Here is a 15,027-nt window from a genome sequence, read left to right as displayed (position 1 = left end):
TAATATTATGTATTTGCAATTTTATACATGTATTTACACCACTTGCATACAGGCTTTCTTGTAGACTCAATAAAATATAGCAATTAAAGTGAAAAGTAACATTTTCAAAATAGTCCAAATAAAAAAATAATAATAATTATAATAATAAATTTCTAATAGTTAATAAAGGGCTATAGAAAACATGTCAGGTTAAATACCATTAAATCCGAAGTAGGCAACGAGTGACGTTAGTCATGTGACTCCCACCTTGGGTCATATGACTCACAGGGGCAGGCCTTTCGGTATATGAAGTAGAGGAGAGAATTTTATCCCTACTACTCTTTTTGTTTCTGTTTTTGCGGACTTATTTCGACACTTTCTTTCCTCACTCGCTTCTTTGTGTCTGCCGGAGTGAAGAAGAAGAAGAAGTTACGAGAAAGAGCCAACATGGCAGCAGGAAGCCGGCTCGCTGCTCTTTGGCTACAGCTCTTTGTTGTGGTGTCTTGCTGTGTTTCTAACGTCAGCCCTCAGCAGGTACAGTAGCCCGCAATTATCTGCTTAGTGTCTCTTCATAACAGCATGCTAAGTGCTCGGCATGAATTTCTGAGCAATAATGTGACAGCGGATGTCTGTGCTGAAACTACAACTTTAGAAGATGGACTACAAACATGCACTTTACTTTCATTCAGGTCATATAACGCGCAACCATATAACAATAAGAATATATAAAAGAAAAATAATATTATATATTTCCTGCTTCAGAGATAAAACAGTGCAAAGACGTTCAATGACTGTAGTAAAATCATCATCCATCACTTATCTAGTTTAGCGCGGTTGTTTTCTGGGTGGAGAGTAATCTAAAGGCAAGCAACCCAACAGTGGATATAACCAGGGGTTAAAGTGGGATTTGGCAGTTGGGGGAACTTGAAGTTTTCTGTGTTTGCGCATGTAGTTTAGTTTCTTTGTCGCCTATTGCCCCGCATTTCTTAGGGTTATTGCTCTTCGCGGATTCAGCCTGCTGCTGAATACAAACTGCAACTAACAAACTAAATGTGTGACAAACAGTTTGTGTGGGACGCGTTAACAATGCTGGGATTAAAGCAGATATATTACATTTGAATGAAACTTGCCCATCTCTCTTGCTAAGTAAACACCATAAGAAGTTTGTTCTTGTGGCCTCATGAGCTAGTCTGCATTCTCTGTTATTTCACTGTTATTTGGGCTGCTGCTCTCTCTGGTAACAGACCATTTTTAGCCAGTTATGACACATCACTTCGAACCATTTCCTCTCGTGTGACACTTTAAAGTCACACTAACAAAAAAAAAAAAAGACAGTAACTCTGTTTCTCAAAATATACTGCTGCTTCATTTTCTCTATGGTAGTTTCCATCATATTTAAAAGCCTTTTTGTCTTATTGGTGAGTTGTAACTTTGACTGATGGGCATAGCGTTAGACAGGATAACCTTCACATGCATTGGGAGTCTGCAGGAGTCTCCATGGACTATGATTACAGATGACATTGTGATCTGTAGTGAGAGTACTAAGCATGTGGAAGAGACTCTGGAGAGGTGCAGGCATGCTCTGGAGAGAAGAATTAAACTGTTACTAGACCTGCTATGACGTATGGTTTGAAGACGTATGTGCTGACAAAACGACAGGAGGTGCAGCTGAAGATGTTAACATTTTTGTTCAAAATGACCAGGATTAGAAATGAGCACATCAGAGGGAGAGCTCAGGTTTAGAGACCTGCCAAACCAGGACGTCGACAAGGGAGCCCACAGAGCAGGTTCACAAATGATGTGAAGCAGGACATGCAGAGGGAGTTGCTAAGGATAGGGTGAGATGGAGGCAGATATGAAATGCTGAGCTGTTGTGACCCCTGAAAGAACAAGTTTCTACAGTACTGATGTTACATGAATCATCATTGCTGCTTTTAAACCTTAAAGCTAGGGTAAAGGTGGAATTTGGTAAGTGTTACTAAAGAAAGGCTTACATTCGTATTGATTGTTCCTACCAAAACCCTTCTAGAAGCAACATGTGTCACTTAGTCATATGCATATGGACATTTATTTTAATGCATTATCAAAATTAACTCTAATTTCAGCTGAGTATATTATTGCATGGCCAGAACTTTATGTCGAATCCTATGAAAAAACTTAAAACCATAATTCCCACGTAAATGTCTGCTGTCTATCTGTCTTATGGCTTTGTTGACCTGCATTAGTGCACCATGCAGCTGTAAACCATACAACACAGTATACACTTTTAATAACATGTTAGAACTATCAGAGGATAGTCTTCAGATATTAGATAATCAGATAACTTCAGCTGCACATCCTGTACAGATCCACTGCCTGATTTTAAAATCTGGCATGCACTAGGACGTGGTATGTAAGCTTTAAATTTCCAGTTTATCTGTTACAGTCTTTACCCTTCAAAATAATCTCTCATCTTCTCCTGACCTGTCTGTCAGTGTGAAATCATATTCACTTTTGTGCTCCTGGAAAATACTGCAGCTCTACCCTTAGCTAACAGATGTATTAATATTCAAACTGCACAGAAACAGTTTGTGTTTTTGGTGATAGAAGTTGAGATGTTTGAAATGTTGAATTTAACTTACTTGACATATTAAAAAAACAGAAGGAGGAAGCTCCTCGCTTCAGTGGAGTTGGTGCACGACAGGGCCATGTGATGACTTTAATTGCCTTCATAGTCATAGCTGAAAGGACTGTCAGGCTGCACCACATGAAAAATGAACTGATTTAGACTATTCTGTACCAGATTACCTATCAGGTTGAATTATTTATTTATTTTAGGTGCCAGGATGCCACTTTAGACCTTTGATAATAGTTTCTAGTGGCTGAAGGACACAAAATCGCTTCCTTAAAGGAAAAGCAAGATCACCTGATTTTCTTTTCATTTCCTGAACTCAAAGCCAGATCACATGTTTGTCTGTTACATGACACCTGAAGCATGCTGAAAATGCTCCTGCCTACAGATAATTCACAAATATCTCTTCCCTCTCTTTTACCTTCCCTTCTCCCCGCTGTTCAGATCGACCCCCTGGTGTTTGAGGAGCAGCTGCTGTGGGTGAGCGGAGCCCAGGGTCAGGTGAACACTTACAGGATCCCGCTGCTCACCTTCACCCCCAAAGGAAGCCTGCTGGCGTTTGCAGAAGCCAGGAAGTCTTCTTCTTCTGACATTGGAGCGAAATTCTTTGCTTTGCGGCGCTCCACAGACAAAGGCAAGACCACTGCAAGAGATAGACAGTCACACAAAACTTACAGTGTGTCAGAAAACAGTCAGCAGTCACATGGGCGCAAATGAGGAGAGTTTATCGCTTCTGAATGAATGTCTGGGAGTGTATGTCATTGTTAGCATCAACCATAATTGATATTTTGAGTAGATGTTTGGTTTTATTTATATTTACCATTTATTTTTTTTTTAACATTTCATACCTTGAAACTGGATCAACGAGTTCTACGCAGTGTTCAAACAGACTGATGATATAAATTCTGCTGACTGAGCCTTGAAATAAAAGTAAAAATCACAAAAGCACAAAAAACAGGTCACGTTTTCTCTGCTTCATCTCCTCCTCTTCCTCTATCATCTCTCTAGGAGCCACCTGGTCCCCGACCACCTTTATTATCGATGACGGGGCGGCACCGGATGGCATAAACCTGGGCTCTGTTGTGGTGGACGAGGAAGTGGGCTCAGTGATTCTGATCTACTCAGTGTGCTTCCACCACTACCACTGTAGCCCGGCCAGCATCATGATGGTGGAGAGCCGGGATGACGGCCTCAGCTGGACCCCGCCCAGAAACCTCTCGGTTACGCTCGGCGTGAAGAACTTTGCTCCCGGGCCGGGCCTCGGCCTCCAGGTGAGAGAACAAGACATGTGACACTGAAGTGAGAGAACTTTTCAAGCTGTAAAATGAGCTAAAATGTAAGTGAAACGACCTTTAAGCTGGATTTATTTTTATTGTGATCATGAGCTCCTGGGTGCTCAGCACTTCCCATCACAGAGTCACGATTCAAGATGTTAAAGTGAGATTTTCCAGGCAGATTTCTCTGTGGCTATAATGTAAATTTGGTTCCTGTTCCTGAAATCTTGCTCCATGCATCTGTTTTCCACCTCTGTAATTATGCTCTGAAGAGGTTTAGGTGTAATGTGCAAAAACTAATTTGCATTAAATTAGCATTAAGAATATTCTTTTGATGCTTAGCAAAAAGAGTGATTGTGTGTTCATGCATTAGAAGCCACAAGCCTTTTATTGATCCTACTTGTAGACTACATTCTTTATCAATCTGACTCCCTATCTGTCAATAGAAAATTGTACTTAGTAGTCAGTATAATCCTTTAATGATATAAGTTTGCATATGGTAGAATACTGCATGTAATCATTAGTGTTTAGAAGTATATAGTTGGTGGCATATTGAAAGAATGTCTCATCCTAGGGGGTCTGTGACATTCCAGGGTGTTCTGGCGTTCACCCCCACATCCTGGGAGTATGGGAGAGGTTGTACCTTGTCTTATTGTTTTACGGTAGGATTAACGTAGCTATGTCAGTTTTAGTCTAAGTGCTTTTTTACATATAGATGAACTGTTGGATTTTCCAGACCAGCAGGTTAAGGGAAGTTGTTTATGGGGTCACACTCTGACACTCTGACTGACACACACACACACACACACACACACACACACACACACACACACACACACACACACACACACACACACACACACACACACACACATTCCAATGTGACTCGGGTACAAAAGCACTGGTTTGAGTTTGACATCAGAGTTTTGCAATGTGCAGCTGTCATAAAAACAGGCCAGCTTTAATAAAAAGGAAAAAAAAAAGAAGTCATGAGCTCAGAAGATAAAGGATTACTGAGGATTGCACTGGTTCGTGATTGCTGTCTCTTTTATTATTCTGTCCAGATTAGAGAAACGACACCTGGCTTTGTTCTTGTTTCATTTCAGACAAAAAGGGGTCAGTAGTAGCAGCTGAAAGTATATAAACCTCTCACAGAGCGTTAGTTTATTAAAATGGACTCAGAATCAGATGCAAACGGAGCTTCTTGTTGTTGCATTTGATGCACAGTATGTCTTAGTTGTGGTCTAACGATTGTACTTGAGTATTTTTCAGTTACCTGTAATTGTAATCAAAATACCTCACACTGACATGACTTCCTTAAATACTTTCATTAATCCTAAACAGGGAAGCAATACTTAAATCAGACATAAATAAGAAAGGCATCAGTGGAAGATAAAGTGTACATGTTGGGATGTTTGTGTCTTTACTAAATGTCTAAATATACTATGAATCACCTCAGTGGCTGAGCAGTTGGGATCCTAAGTGTGAAACCCGAACGTGTAGCATAAATTCGTAACCATGAATGCTCCCTAAAACTATAATGGGGTTTCCAGAACAATGAGAAGTATAAAAAATGTTCAGTTGAAATGTCACTTTTTCCCCTTGCATGCCTCTGAGAGGTCAGAGTAAGGCTGTCGATGATGAAAGGGTCCTAACTGTGTGAAGTGAAGTGAGCTGGAAGTGCTGAAGTATTATTTCGTTAAGCAGAGGATACACTGGTCTACCTTTTTATGAAATAAAAATAGATAATAGAATCCCAATTAATGCCGTAACCTGCTGATATGTTTTGAACCTTCACTGAAACATTATGTTAAGTGCGAGGTGAACTATAAACGTTGCTGTAATAAAATCTGCTTCTTATGATGTTGTTGCCTTCCCTAGAACATGCAGATTCATTTTTTAATTTTTTTATTATTATTATGAGCTACAGTCATGTGAAAAACTAAGTACACTCTGTGATTCAGTAGCTTGTAGCACCACTGTTTGACTTTATGACTCAATGACTGTAAGGTGCTCAGGTCCTGTGGCTAGGTGCTCCAGCGCCGTGCCTGACAGCTGGTATGAGGTGTTTGTGCTGATATGCTGTGTTTGGTTGTCAGGTGGTGCTGTGCACGATGAACAAACAGCTCCGCTTTGGCCTCGTCTGTCCAAAGGACATTGTTCCAGGAGTCAGCGCGACTCTGCAAACCTAAGCTGTGCTTTCATGTTCTTTTTAGAGAAGACAGGCTTTCTCCTTGTAACCCTTCCAAACAAGCTGTGCTTGTTCAGTCTTTTTCTAAACGAACATTAACTGTAACATTTAATTTGCTAGATGAGGCCTGCTGAGTCTGAGATGTAGCTCTCAGGGATTTTTATCCAGCTTCTCCCAGCATTTAACCATCTGACCTTGGGGTGAATTCGCTGGGACGTCCAGTCCTGGGAAGATCAGCAGCTGTCCTGAATGTTTTCCACTTTTGAGTCAACTTCAAATTGTTTGGAAACCCAGACTGATGGGCAGCAGCAGTTGCTCCTCTGAGATCATCGCTGGTGTTAACACACACATGAATGCTCCAGACAAGCAAACCTCTCCTTGCATAGAGGTGCTCAGCTCACACACAGGAATATTAAAGCTGGTTTATAAAAGAAAAAGTTAGAGCATAATGTAAGGCACTGCAAGTGTAACAGCACCGATATTCAGTAAATGAACCTCTTTGTTTTTGTGTGAGCTATATTTATACTTGCCTTTCTAATATGGACTTTATTCAATTGAATTTAACCAGATGCATAGCTTTATTTTCAGCTTTGAATGCATTTAATCCAGACAGTAATGTCTGCAGCTGCTTGTTTCTCTCCACAGTCTATATCAATCTTTAAGAGCTGTTATGTTTGTGGATATTACACCTTTTTAATCAGTAATATGACACAAAACAGTATCTGTAAAAAAAATAAATAAATTATTTGAACACAGCTCACTCGTTTAATTCCTCTCCTCTTTGTTTTCTCTGACTTCTCAGCTCACCAACCGTGTTTAAACATTAAAAAAAATACTAAATGATGATAACCAACAGCTGCATCCCTGAACTGTTTTTTGTTTGTGTCTTTTGGACTACAGAAGCGCTTCAATCCTGCAAAGGGGAGGTTGGTGGTTTGCGGTCATGGGACACTGGAGGGCGACGGTGTTTTCTGCATCCTGAGCGACGACCACGGACAAACCTGGTACAACGGTGCAGCGCTGAAAAGCATCCCCTACAACCAGAAGAAAAAAGCGCAGGACTTCAACCCTGATGAGTGCCAGGTATGTTTGCTGGTGCCGTCGGTCAGTTAGAGATTACAGTTAGAGCCATTAGTATTTGAACAGTTACAGAGTTTTTTTGTCATTTCCACAATTAAATTAACTTTGTTGTCGACATTAGCGGAAAACTTTCTTTGGTTCACCATGCTGCAGATCAATTCATAATCAATCCATAATAAAAATACTGGTAATTATTCATACAATAATAACTACATGCACACCTTTTTTCTACCTAGTGGCATCAGAATAAAGAGGACGTTCTCAGACAGCAACAACAGAACGGCGTTTTTAAGACGCCAGTGTGATACAGATTATCTAATGAGGTTTGTTGTCAACCAACAGCAGTTCTGACAATGCTGCCCAGTTTGTTTCTATCTGCCACACTCGGGTTACCATCCCAGATGGAGATATTGAAGCTGACATACACCAAAAAAATAATGTTTTTGTTGACTTTTAACTTTTTAACTTCCTAAAAAAAAAAAAACTGACTAGCTTTCTTGTTGATGACATCAATATTTTCCATAAATCATACTTCCCATAAATCTTGTCATCTTGTCCTCAGACGCTTGAAGCTTTTACTGACTTAAACAGACTGATCAGAAAGTGAAAAACCTGTTTTTTTGAGCCCGTGTAATTCAAGGCGTTTCCCTTTGTCAGCATTAATCAGCAAATAACAAGATTTACACCAATCCTCAAATCTACATACCTGAGCAAAATAATCAGACTTAAAATTACCATTAAAGAAACCAACAAACAGCCATAACATCAGCAAATGTTAAACATTTTCACATTCCATATCCTGTATTTGCATATCATTTATATAAACATAACAGTGGTGATCAAACATCATTCAGCTTTAGATTACTCTGTTTGTATCCTTAGAGATTGAAGAGATTGAGATTGAAACTCGCTATGCAACGGCTGTGAGTCATCAAGTGAAAGTTAACTAGCCAACCGCTGTAACTGCCTGACATACAGAGAAGCTGGGTTCAGCTGTGGCTCACCAGTCAGCCTGTAATTTAACATTGTGCCTGAGTGAGCTTCTGTTTTTTTACACATAAATATCCAGACCACCAAGGAAAAGGACAAAACAGACTTGGTGAAAGCGGGATAAAGTCATCGTGGTTTTGTGGAAGAAAGAACGTTTCCTCAAGCAGGACAGTTGCTGGTGCCTTCTGTGCTCACAGCTTCACAGTTTGTTTGCCTCAAAGTTCAGTTTTGAATCAATAATTGTTCCAAGATGTTTATCAGACTCAAGACGTTATACCACCTGGCCCTTTATAGCTGTGACCTGTTGTGTGTGAGAACATTTCCTAAAATCAGACCAATCAGTGATTAACATCTTTTGACATTTTTTAACTGAAGAGAGGACTCAACGTGCCATTTAACAGAATCATGAGGCTGGCCTCCTGCAACTGACTAACAATAACAGAGTCATCTGCATACTTTAGCACAGTGCTGTTTCATACCTACTCTAGCACATGTTTATGTACAGGTCAGCAGGTCAGGTCAGAAGGCCACGTGCTTTTACTCGTTCCAAAGACATAATGCAAACTCTGAGATGATAGAGCTTTCTCGGCTCCAGAATTGTGGAAGGATTTATCATCGCACATCAGGTGATCTCCTTCACTTACTTGCTTTATAAATAAAGTGGTACAGGATAAATAATACCAGAGTTTCACTACACTACTACGATGGATTTAAAAGTGCAGACTTTCAGCTTAATTCACGATTACAAAACGATTAACTGTTTATAAATGATGGCCCTTTTTATGCACAGTCCCCCATTTCAGACGCTCAAACACGATAGGAAAAATTAACATAAGGATTGTTTTTAATGCTTTTAATAACGACTCCTTGAAGTCAAGGACATCACCGAATGTTGCATTTCCTCCTTTAATATGCTCTGTCAGTCCTTTACTGCAGATGGTTTCCTTCCTTGCAGCTTATTTGAGGCTTTTTCTACATTCACTTTTCTATTTAATAACTGAAACGCGTGCCGTGTTTGGTTGGATCAGGTGACTCGCTTGGCCTATGAGGAATATCCAGTTTCTTGTGAAATTCTTGAGTGTGGTTTGCAGTTTGCTTCTGTCAGCAGTCACATCATCAATAAACACTGGTGACTCTGTTTCATTGGCAGCCGTAAATTTCCATGTCATAATATTGTTTCCATCATGTTTGACACATGATGTGGTTTGCTTTGGATCATGAACAGTTCCTTTCTTTCTCCATTCTGTATCTTCCCATCATTCTGGTATCAGTTAATCTTGGTTTAATTTCTTCAACCAATATATTCCAAACCTGTGGAGGCTCTATTAGTTGTTTTTATGGAAAAGTATCATTTGGTCTTCTTGTTCTTGAGTGTAACTAATGATTTGAATCTTCTGATAGACCTACGTTAAACAGCCACTTCTCTCTTGTCTTTGGAAATGTTTATGTGGAGTTTTAAAATGACTTTGTTTTGCTTGCATTACAGAAAATTATCAAGTGGTTCTTGGGGAAAAGTCACACTTGTAGCAGCAAAAATAAAGTTTGGTGGTTATTAAGTTAAAGGGGAGTTAGCATTAGTTTATTTAGTGACATTATGAGGAAGCGTGAATGCTCATAGTGCACTGTTGTGAAGTGTGGTTCTGCCCTCTAGTGGACAGAAAGTTGTTGTTTTTGTCTTTAACTTCAGTGTAGATTCTCCCATTTATTTTATTCAGTGCAGTTATATGAAGGCATCCCTATTACAATTGTAATTATAATCTTTCACCTTTGATACACTCTTTTCTCCGTCTGTTCTTCTGCAGCCAATTGAGTTGACTGACGGGACCATCGCCATCAACGTCCGGAACCAGAACAACTACCACTGCCGGTGCCGCATTGTGGTGCACAGCTATGATGGAGGGTTGACCCTGCCCTTAGAAGGCCTGATTTTTGACGAGGCACTGGTGGATCCTGTAGTGGCAGCCGGAGCTCTGCAAAAAGAGGGCGTGATCTACTTCACCAACCCCTCCAATGAGCAAAAGAGTAAGAAACACGAGCACTAAGCTTTTTCATCTCTGTGTAAGACTAGCAAAAAGTTAGTTTTGTGTATTAAGAATGTTACTCTTTATGTATTCTGTATGCCATTCTAGTGAGAAATGCTAATATGAAACATGGTGATCTCTGCTCCCGTTTCTACTCTTGGCTCATATCAGTTGCATTAGTTATAATTATTAAATATTCATGTCCTGTTACCCCAAAAATGTCCACCCAGTTAGTTCCTGAGTAAATTTAGTATTCACTAATAAATTTAATTTAATATTTGGTTACTTTGGCCACTTTTAGTGTTTTCCTTTACGGCACAATAACTACTTTATATTCTTATGGAATCCAATGATAATTAAGTTTATTTCAGCTCCCCTAACTTATCTGGTTTGTTTTTACTGTAGCTCTATAAATCATGGCAACTTTCCACTTTTTTATGAACTGTATTCACATATGAGCTAAAGTACAAGCTCAGTAAAGCTTCATAAAAAAGTGACTTTCACCTTATTTCGGTTTCAATTTGAACTGAAAGTAAACACAGAAATCTGATGCTACGCAGTGATCCATGCACGCCAGTTTGAGGCAAACTTTCTGGCAGAAAATGATACCATGATGCAATGCTGTAATCAGATAGATTGACCTTGTTTCCCTGAATCTTTGCAGTACAGGTGGAAACTGCTTAATCAGCATAAAACACAGAGTCTCACTGATGAGAAAAAACCCAGGTTGAAATGATCCTGATTAAGTTGAGTGGATAAATAAGTGATGCTTTATCTCCTTCAGGAGTGAATCTAACCCTGAAATGGTCGCTGACAAACGGCATGTCTTGGGAGAACAAAGCTGTCCAGATATGGGCGGGTCCGAGCGGCTACTCCAGTATGACATCACTGGACAGCGGCTCTGTAGAAGACCGCAAGTACATCTTTGTCATCTACGAGAAGGGCCAGAAAGACTATTTCGAGACTGTCTCGTTCACCAAGATCCACCTGTATGGTGGTCGTTAAGAGCACACGAGGACGTAGGTAGAGCAAAGTCAGACATGAACTATGGTGCAAACTAAACATAAATAACTTATCTGTTTTGTCTCAGATTTAAACACTTAAGGGAAAAAAGAAAACCGGAAGAGGGTTTTTTTTTTTTTTTAATCCATCATCTTTCTCAGGAAGATAAACAGACTCATTCTAGGATATCACGAAAATGGAGAAAGAAGAATCTGCACGCACACATTTTGTGATTACGCCATCAAAAAATATTTTTCTCTGATTTAATCCTTCTGTCCTTTACATTTTTCAAAGGGGGTTTAAATCACGTGTTTGTAACCCTTTAATTTTATTTGCCAAGTAACTACACAGCTGCAAAATTCGGGCAGAGAAATATGTCAAAGCAGGAAATGCTGAAGAATGTTTTACAGACGGGGTACATAGTTTACAAAAAGCTGATTGTTAAGTATTTTGTAAACCTAATTGTTTTGGGACAGAAAAAAAACTAATGTTTGAGTGTGTGAAAGTGAAAATTACTTTTGAACCACTATAGATGCAACAGTTTTTTCTTTTACTATCATAAAGTTTGCTGTGAATTCATGCTGATTGAAATCAGTTCTACCTTTAGAAAACTTGTAATTGTGTAAAATAATGGCCTAAAAAAGCAAAACCTTTTTTAAAAGATATATATTTTCACTTATAAATTCTCTTTAATTGTTTCTTTGAGGTTTAAATAATTGTTTCATATACATGTGTGGAAGAATGTGTGAATGAAAAGGTGCCTAACGTAACCCAAAATGTCTTTGTTTGTACTTATGGAGCGGAAGCGGAGTTATTTTATTTGTATATTTTAAATGTCAGATTATGACCAAATGTCCTTTGTCTGTAGTTGCTTGGCGGATAAATGAATCTGTGCTGTAATGGATTTTCCTTCTTGTCACATTGTCCTTGTTTTTATGGATTTGATTGTGGAAAACACACTTTTTATGTCTGAAATGAAAATAAAAGGGAGGGACTGATTTAAACCACAGTTGAAGGCAAAAAATGTCACTTCATGTTTTTCTCTATACGTCTTTCTGATACAACTCTAATATAAGGGAAAAAACTCATTTTTTCAGTTTTAAGTTGTAAAATATTTACTGCTTTTATTTTGAAACTTACTTTACATTAGAATGAAAATCAGTGTGCTGAGTTTTCCAAAAGAAAGAACATTTAGTTGGGATATGAATATCAGAATCAGAATCAGAATACTTTATTGATCCCTGGGGGAAATTATTTTTTGTTACAGTGCTCCATTTTAAATCAACATTAAGACAAGACGGACAATACGCTAACTAAGAATAGTACAATATATACATATACATACATACATACATACATACATACATACATACATACATACATACATACATACATACATACATAAGTCACTCATAAATAAATAGTTGGAAAAGAAACGTGTAGTTGTAGCAGCAAACAGTGTGTTAAGTGGATGCGTTGTACAGGGAGATGGCCACAGGCAGGAATGATTTCCTGTGTCGTTCAGTGGTGCTTTTCGGTAATCTCAGTCTCTCACTGAACGTGCTCCTGTGACTGACCAACATGTCATGGAGTGGGTGGGAGGTGTTATCCAACATTGTCTTTATCTTGGACAGCATCCGCCTCTCCGACACCACCTTGAGGGAGTCCAGCTCCATCCCCACAACATTGCTGGCCTTACGGATCAGTTTATTAAGTCTGTTGGCATCTGCGACCCTCAGCCTGCTCCCCCAGCATGCAACAGCATAGAGGATCGCACTGGCCACAACAGACTCATAGAAAATCCTCAGCATTTTCTGGCAGATGTTGAAGGACCTCAGTCGCCTCAAAAAATAGAGACGACTCTGGCCCTTCCTGTAAAGTGCTGTGGTGTTTTTAGCCCAGTCCAGTTTATTGTCAATGTGTACTCCAAGGTATTTATAGTCCTCCACAATGTCAACACTGACCCCCTGGATTGAAACAGGGGTCAAGTGTTTCCTGGTCTTCCTGAAGTCCACGATCAGTTCCTTGGTCTTTGCCACATTGAGCTGCAGATGATTCTGCTCACACCACGTGACAAAGGAGTCGACCACAGCCCGGTACTCTGTCTCATCATCCCTGCTGATGCATCCAACCACCGCAGAGTCATCAGAAAACTTCTGAAGATGGCAGGTCTCTGTGCAGTGGCTGAAGTCTGTGGTGTAGAGGGTGAAGAGGAAGGGGGAGAGGACAGTCCCCTGTGGTGCCCCTGTGTTGCTAATCACCTTGTCAGACACACACTGTGGGAGACGTACATATTGTGGTCTTCCTGTCAGGTAATCAACAATCCAGGACACCAGAGAAGCATCCACCTGCATCGCTGCTAACTTATCACCCAGGAGGGTCGGCCTGATGGTGTTGAAAGCACTGGAAAAGTCAAAAAACATGACCCTCACAGTGCTCGCCGGCTGGTCCAGATGGGTGTAGACACGATTGAGCAGGTAGATGATGGCGTCCTCTGTTCCGAGACGAGGCTGATAAGCGAACTGAAGGGGATCCAGATGTGGTCTTACTATGGGTCGTAGCTGGTCCAGGATGAGCCTTTCCAGGGTCTTCATGATGTGGGAGGTCAGTGCCACGGGCCTGTAATCCTAGGGGCCACTGGGACGAGGCGTCTTTGGTACAGGGACGAGGCATGATGTCTTCCACATCACCGGGACCCTCTGCAGACTCAGACTCAGCATAAACAGTTTATGAAAGACTCCACACAGCTGGGGGGCACAGGCCTTGAGGACAAGGGGACTCACTCCGTCTGGTCCAGCAGACTTGCCTGAGTGAAGTCTCCTCATTTGCATCTCAACCTGGTATTGAGTGAAGGTGATGGGTGGGGGAGGGGTGTCAGGAATCTCACAGGAGGCAACATGTGAAGAGAGAGGCTGGCACAGTGGTGTGGCTCTGGATTCCAGGCTGACTGCAGGTGAGGTTGTGGGGGTGGGAGCAGACACTGTGGTGTCGAATCTATTGAAAAACAGATTCAACTCGTCGGCTCTATTCTCACCTCCCTCAGCTCCCCTGCTGTTGGTTGGCCTGAATCCAGTGATGGTCTTCATGCCCCTCCACACCTCTCTCATGCTGTTCTGCTGGAGTTTCCACTCCAGCTTCCTCCTGTAATTGTCCTTAGCCTCTCTGATCTTGTCCTTTAGTAACACCTGGATCTTCCTCACCTCCTCTTTGTTGCCCCCTCTGAAAGCCCTCTTCTTGTTGTTGAGGAGGGCTTTGATGTCCTTAGTCACCCACGGCTTGTTATTTGGGTAACAATGAACAGTCTGAGCTGGAACAATGGAGTCGGTGCAGAAAGTTATGTAGTCTGTGATACACTCAGTAAGCCCATTGATGTCCTCGGCGTGAGGCTCACAGAGTGTTTCCCAGTCGGTCACCTCGAAACAGCCCTGTAGTTCCGCTATTGCCTCCTCTGACCACCTCCTAACAGTCCTGGTGGTCACAGGTTCCCTCCTCACAATTGGCACATAGCGGGGGGTGAGGTGAATCAGGTTATGATCTGACCTACCAAGTGGGGGGAGGGAGGAGGAGCTGTATGCATCCTTGACGTTAGCATACAGTAAGTCTAAAGTTTTCTCTCCCCTGGTGGGACAGTCCACATATTGTTTGAATGTTGGTAGTGTATTGTCCAGTGATACATGGTTGAAGTCACCCGAGATCACAATAAAGGCACTCGGGTGCTGAGTCTGTAGCCGAGCTATGGCAGAGTGGATAGTGTCACATGCAGCTGTGGGGTTAGCAGAGGGGGGAACATAGACAGCCACCAAGATGACAATGATCAGCAGTTAGGCATATCAACAGGTTAACATATTTTGCATTTTAATAGAATGTAGTTTAAAAAAA

The 15,027-nt window shown here is 40.8% G+C and overlaps 1 protein-coding gene across 1 annotated transcript; it reads left to right on the top strand.

The window, feature by feature from the left end:
• The first annotated feature begins 241 nt into the window (after positions 1 to 241).
• neu1 (neuraminidase 1) lies at positions 242 to 12,157 on the top strand. The gene is made up of 6 exons (XM_082521699.1): positions 242 to 513; positions 3,035 to 3,224; positions 3,599 to 3,861; positions 6,956 to 7,138; positions 9,928 to 10,147; positions 10,931 to 12,157. The coding sequence occupies exons 1-6, from the start codon at positions 427 to 429 to the stop codon at positions 11,149 to 11,151; spliced, it is 1,164 nt and encodes a 387-aa protein (XP_082377825.1). The 5' UTR covers positions 242 to 426; the 3' UTR covers positions 11,152 to 12,157.
• The last annotated feature ends 2,870 nt before the right edge of the window (positions 12,158 to 15,027 follow it).

Source organism: Aulonocara stuartgranti (assembly GCF_965226115.1).
Source record: "Aulonocara stuartgranti genome assembly, chromosome: 22".
NCBI lineage: Eukaryota > Metazoa > Chordata > Actinopteri > Cichliformes > Cichlidae > Aulonocara > Aulonocara stuartgranti.
The sequence above is the reverse complement of the archived record's forward strand: the minus strand, read 5'-3'. Positions and strand labels throughout refer to the sequence as shown.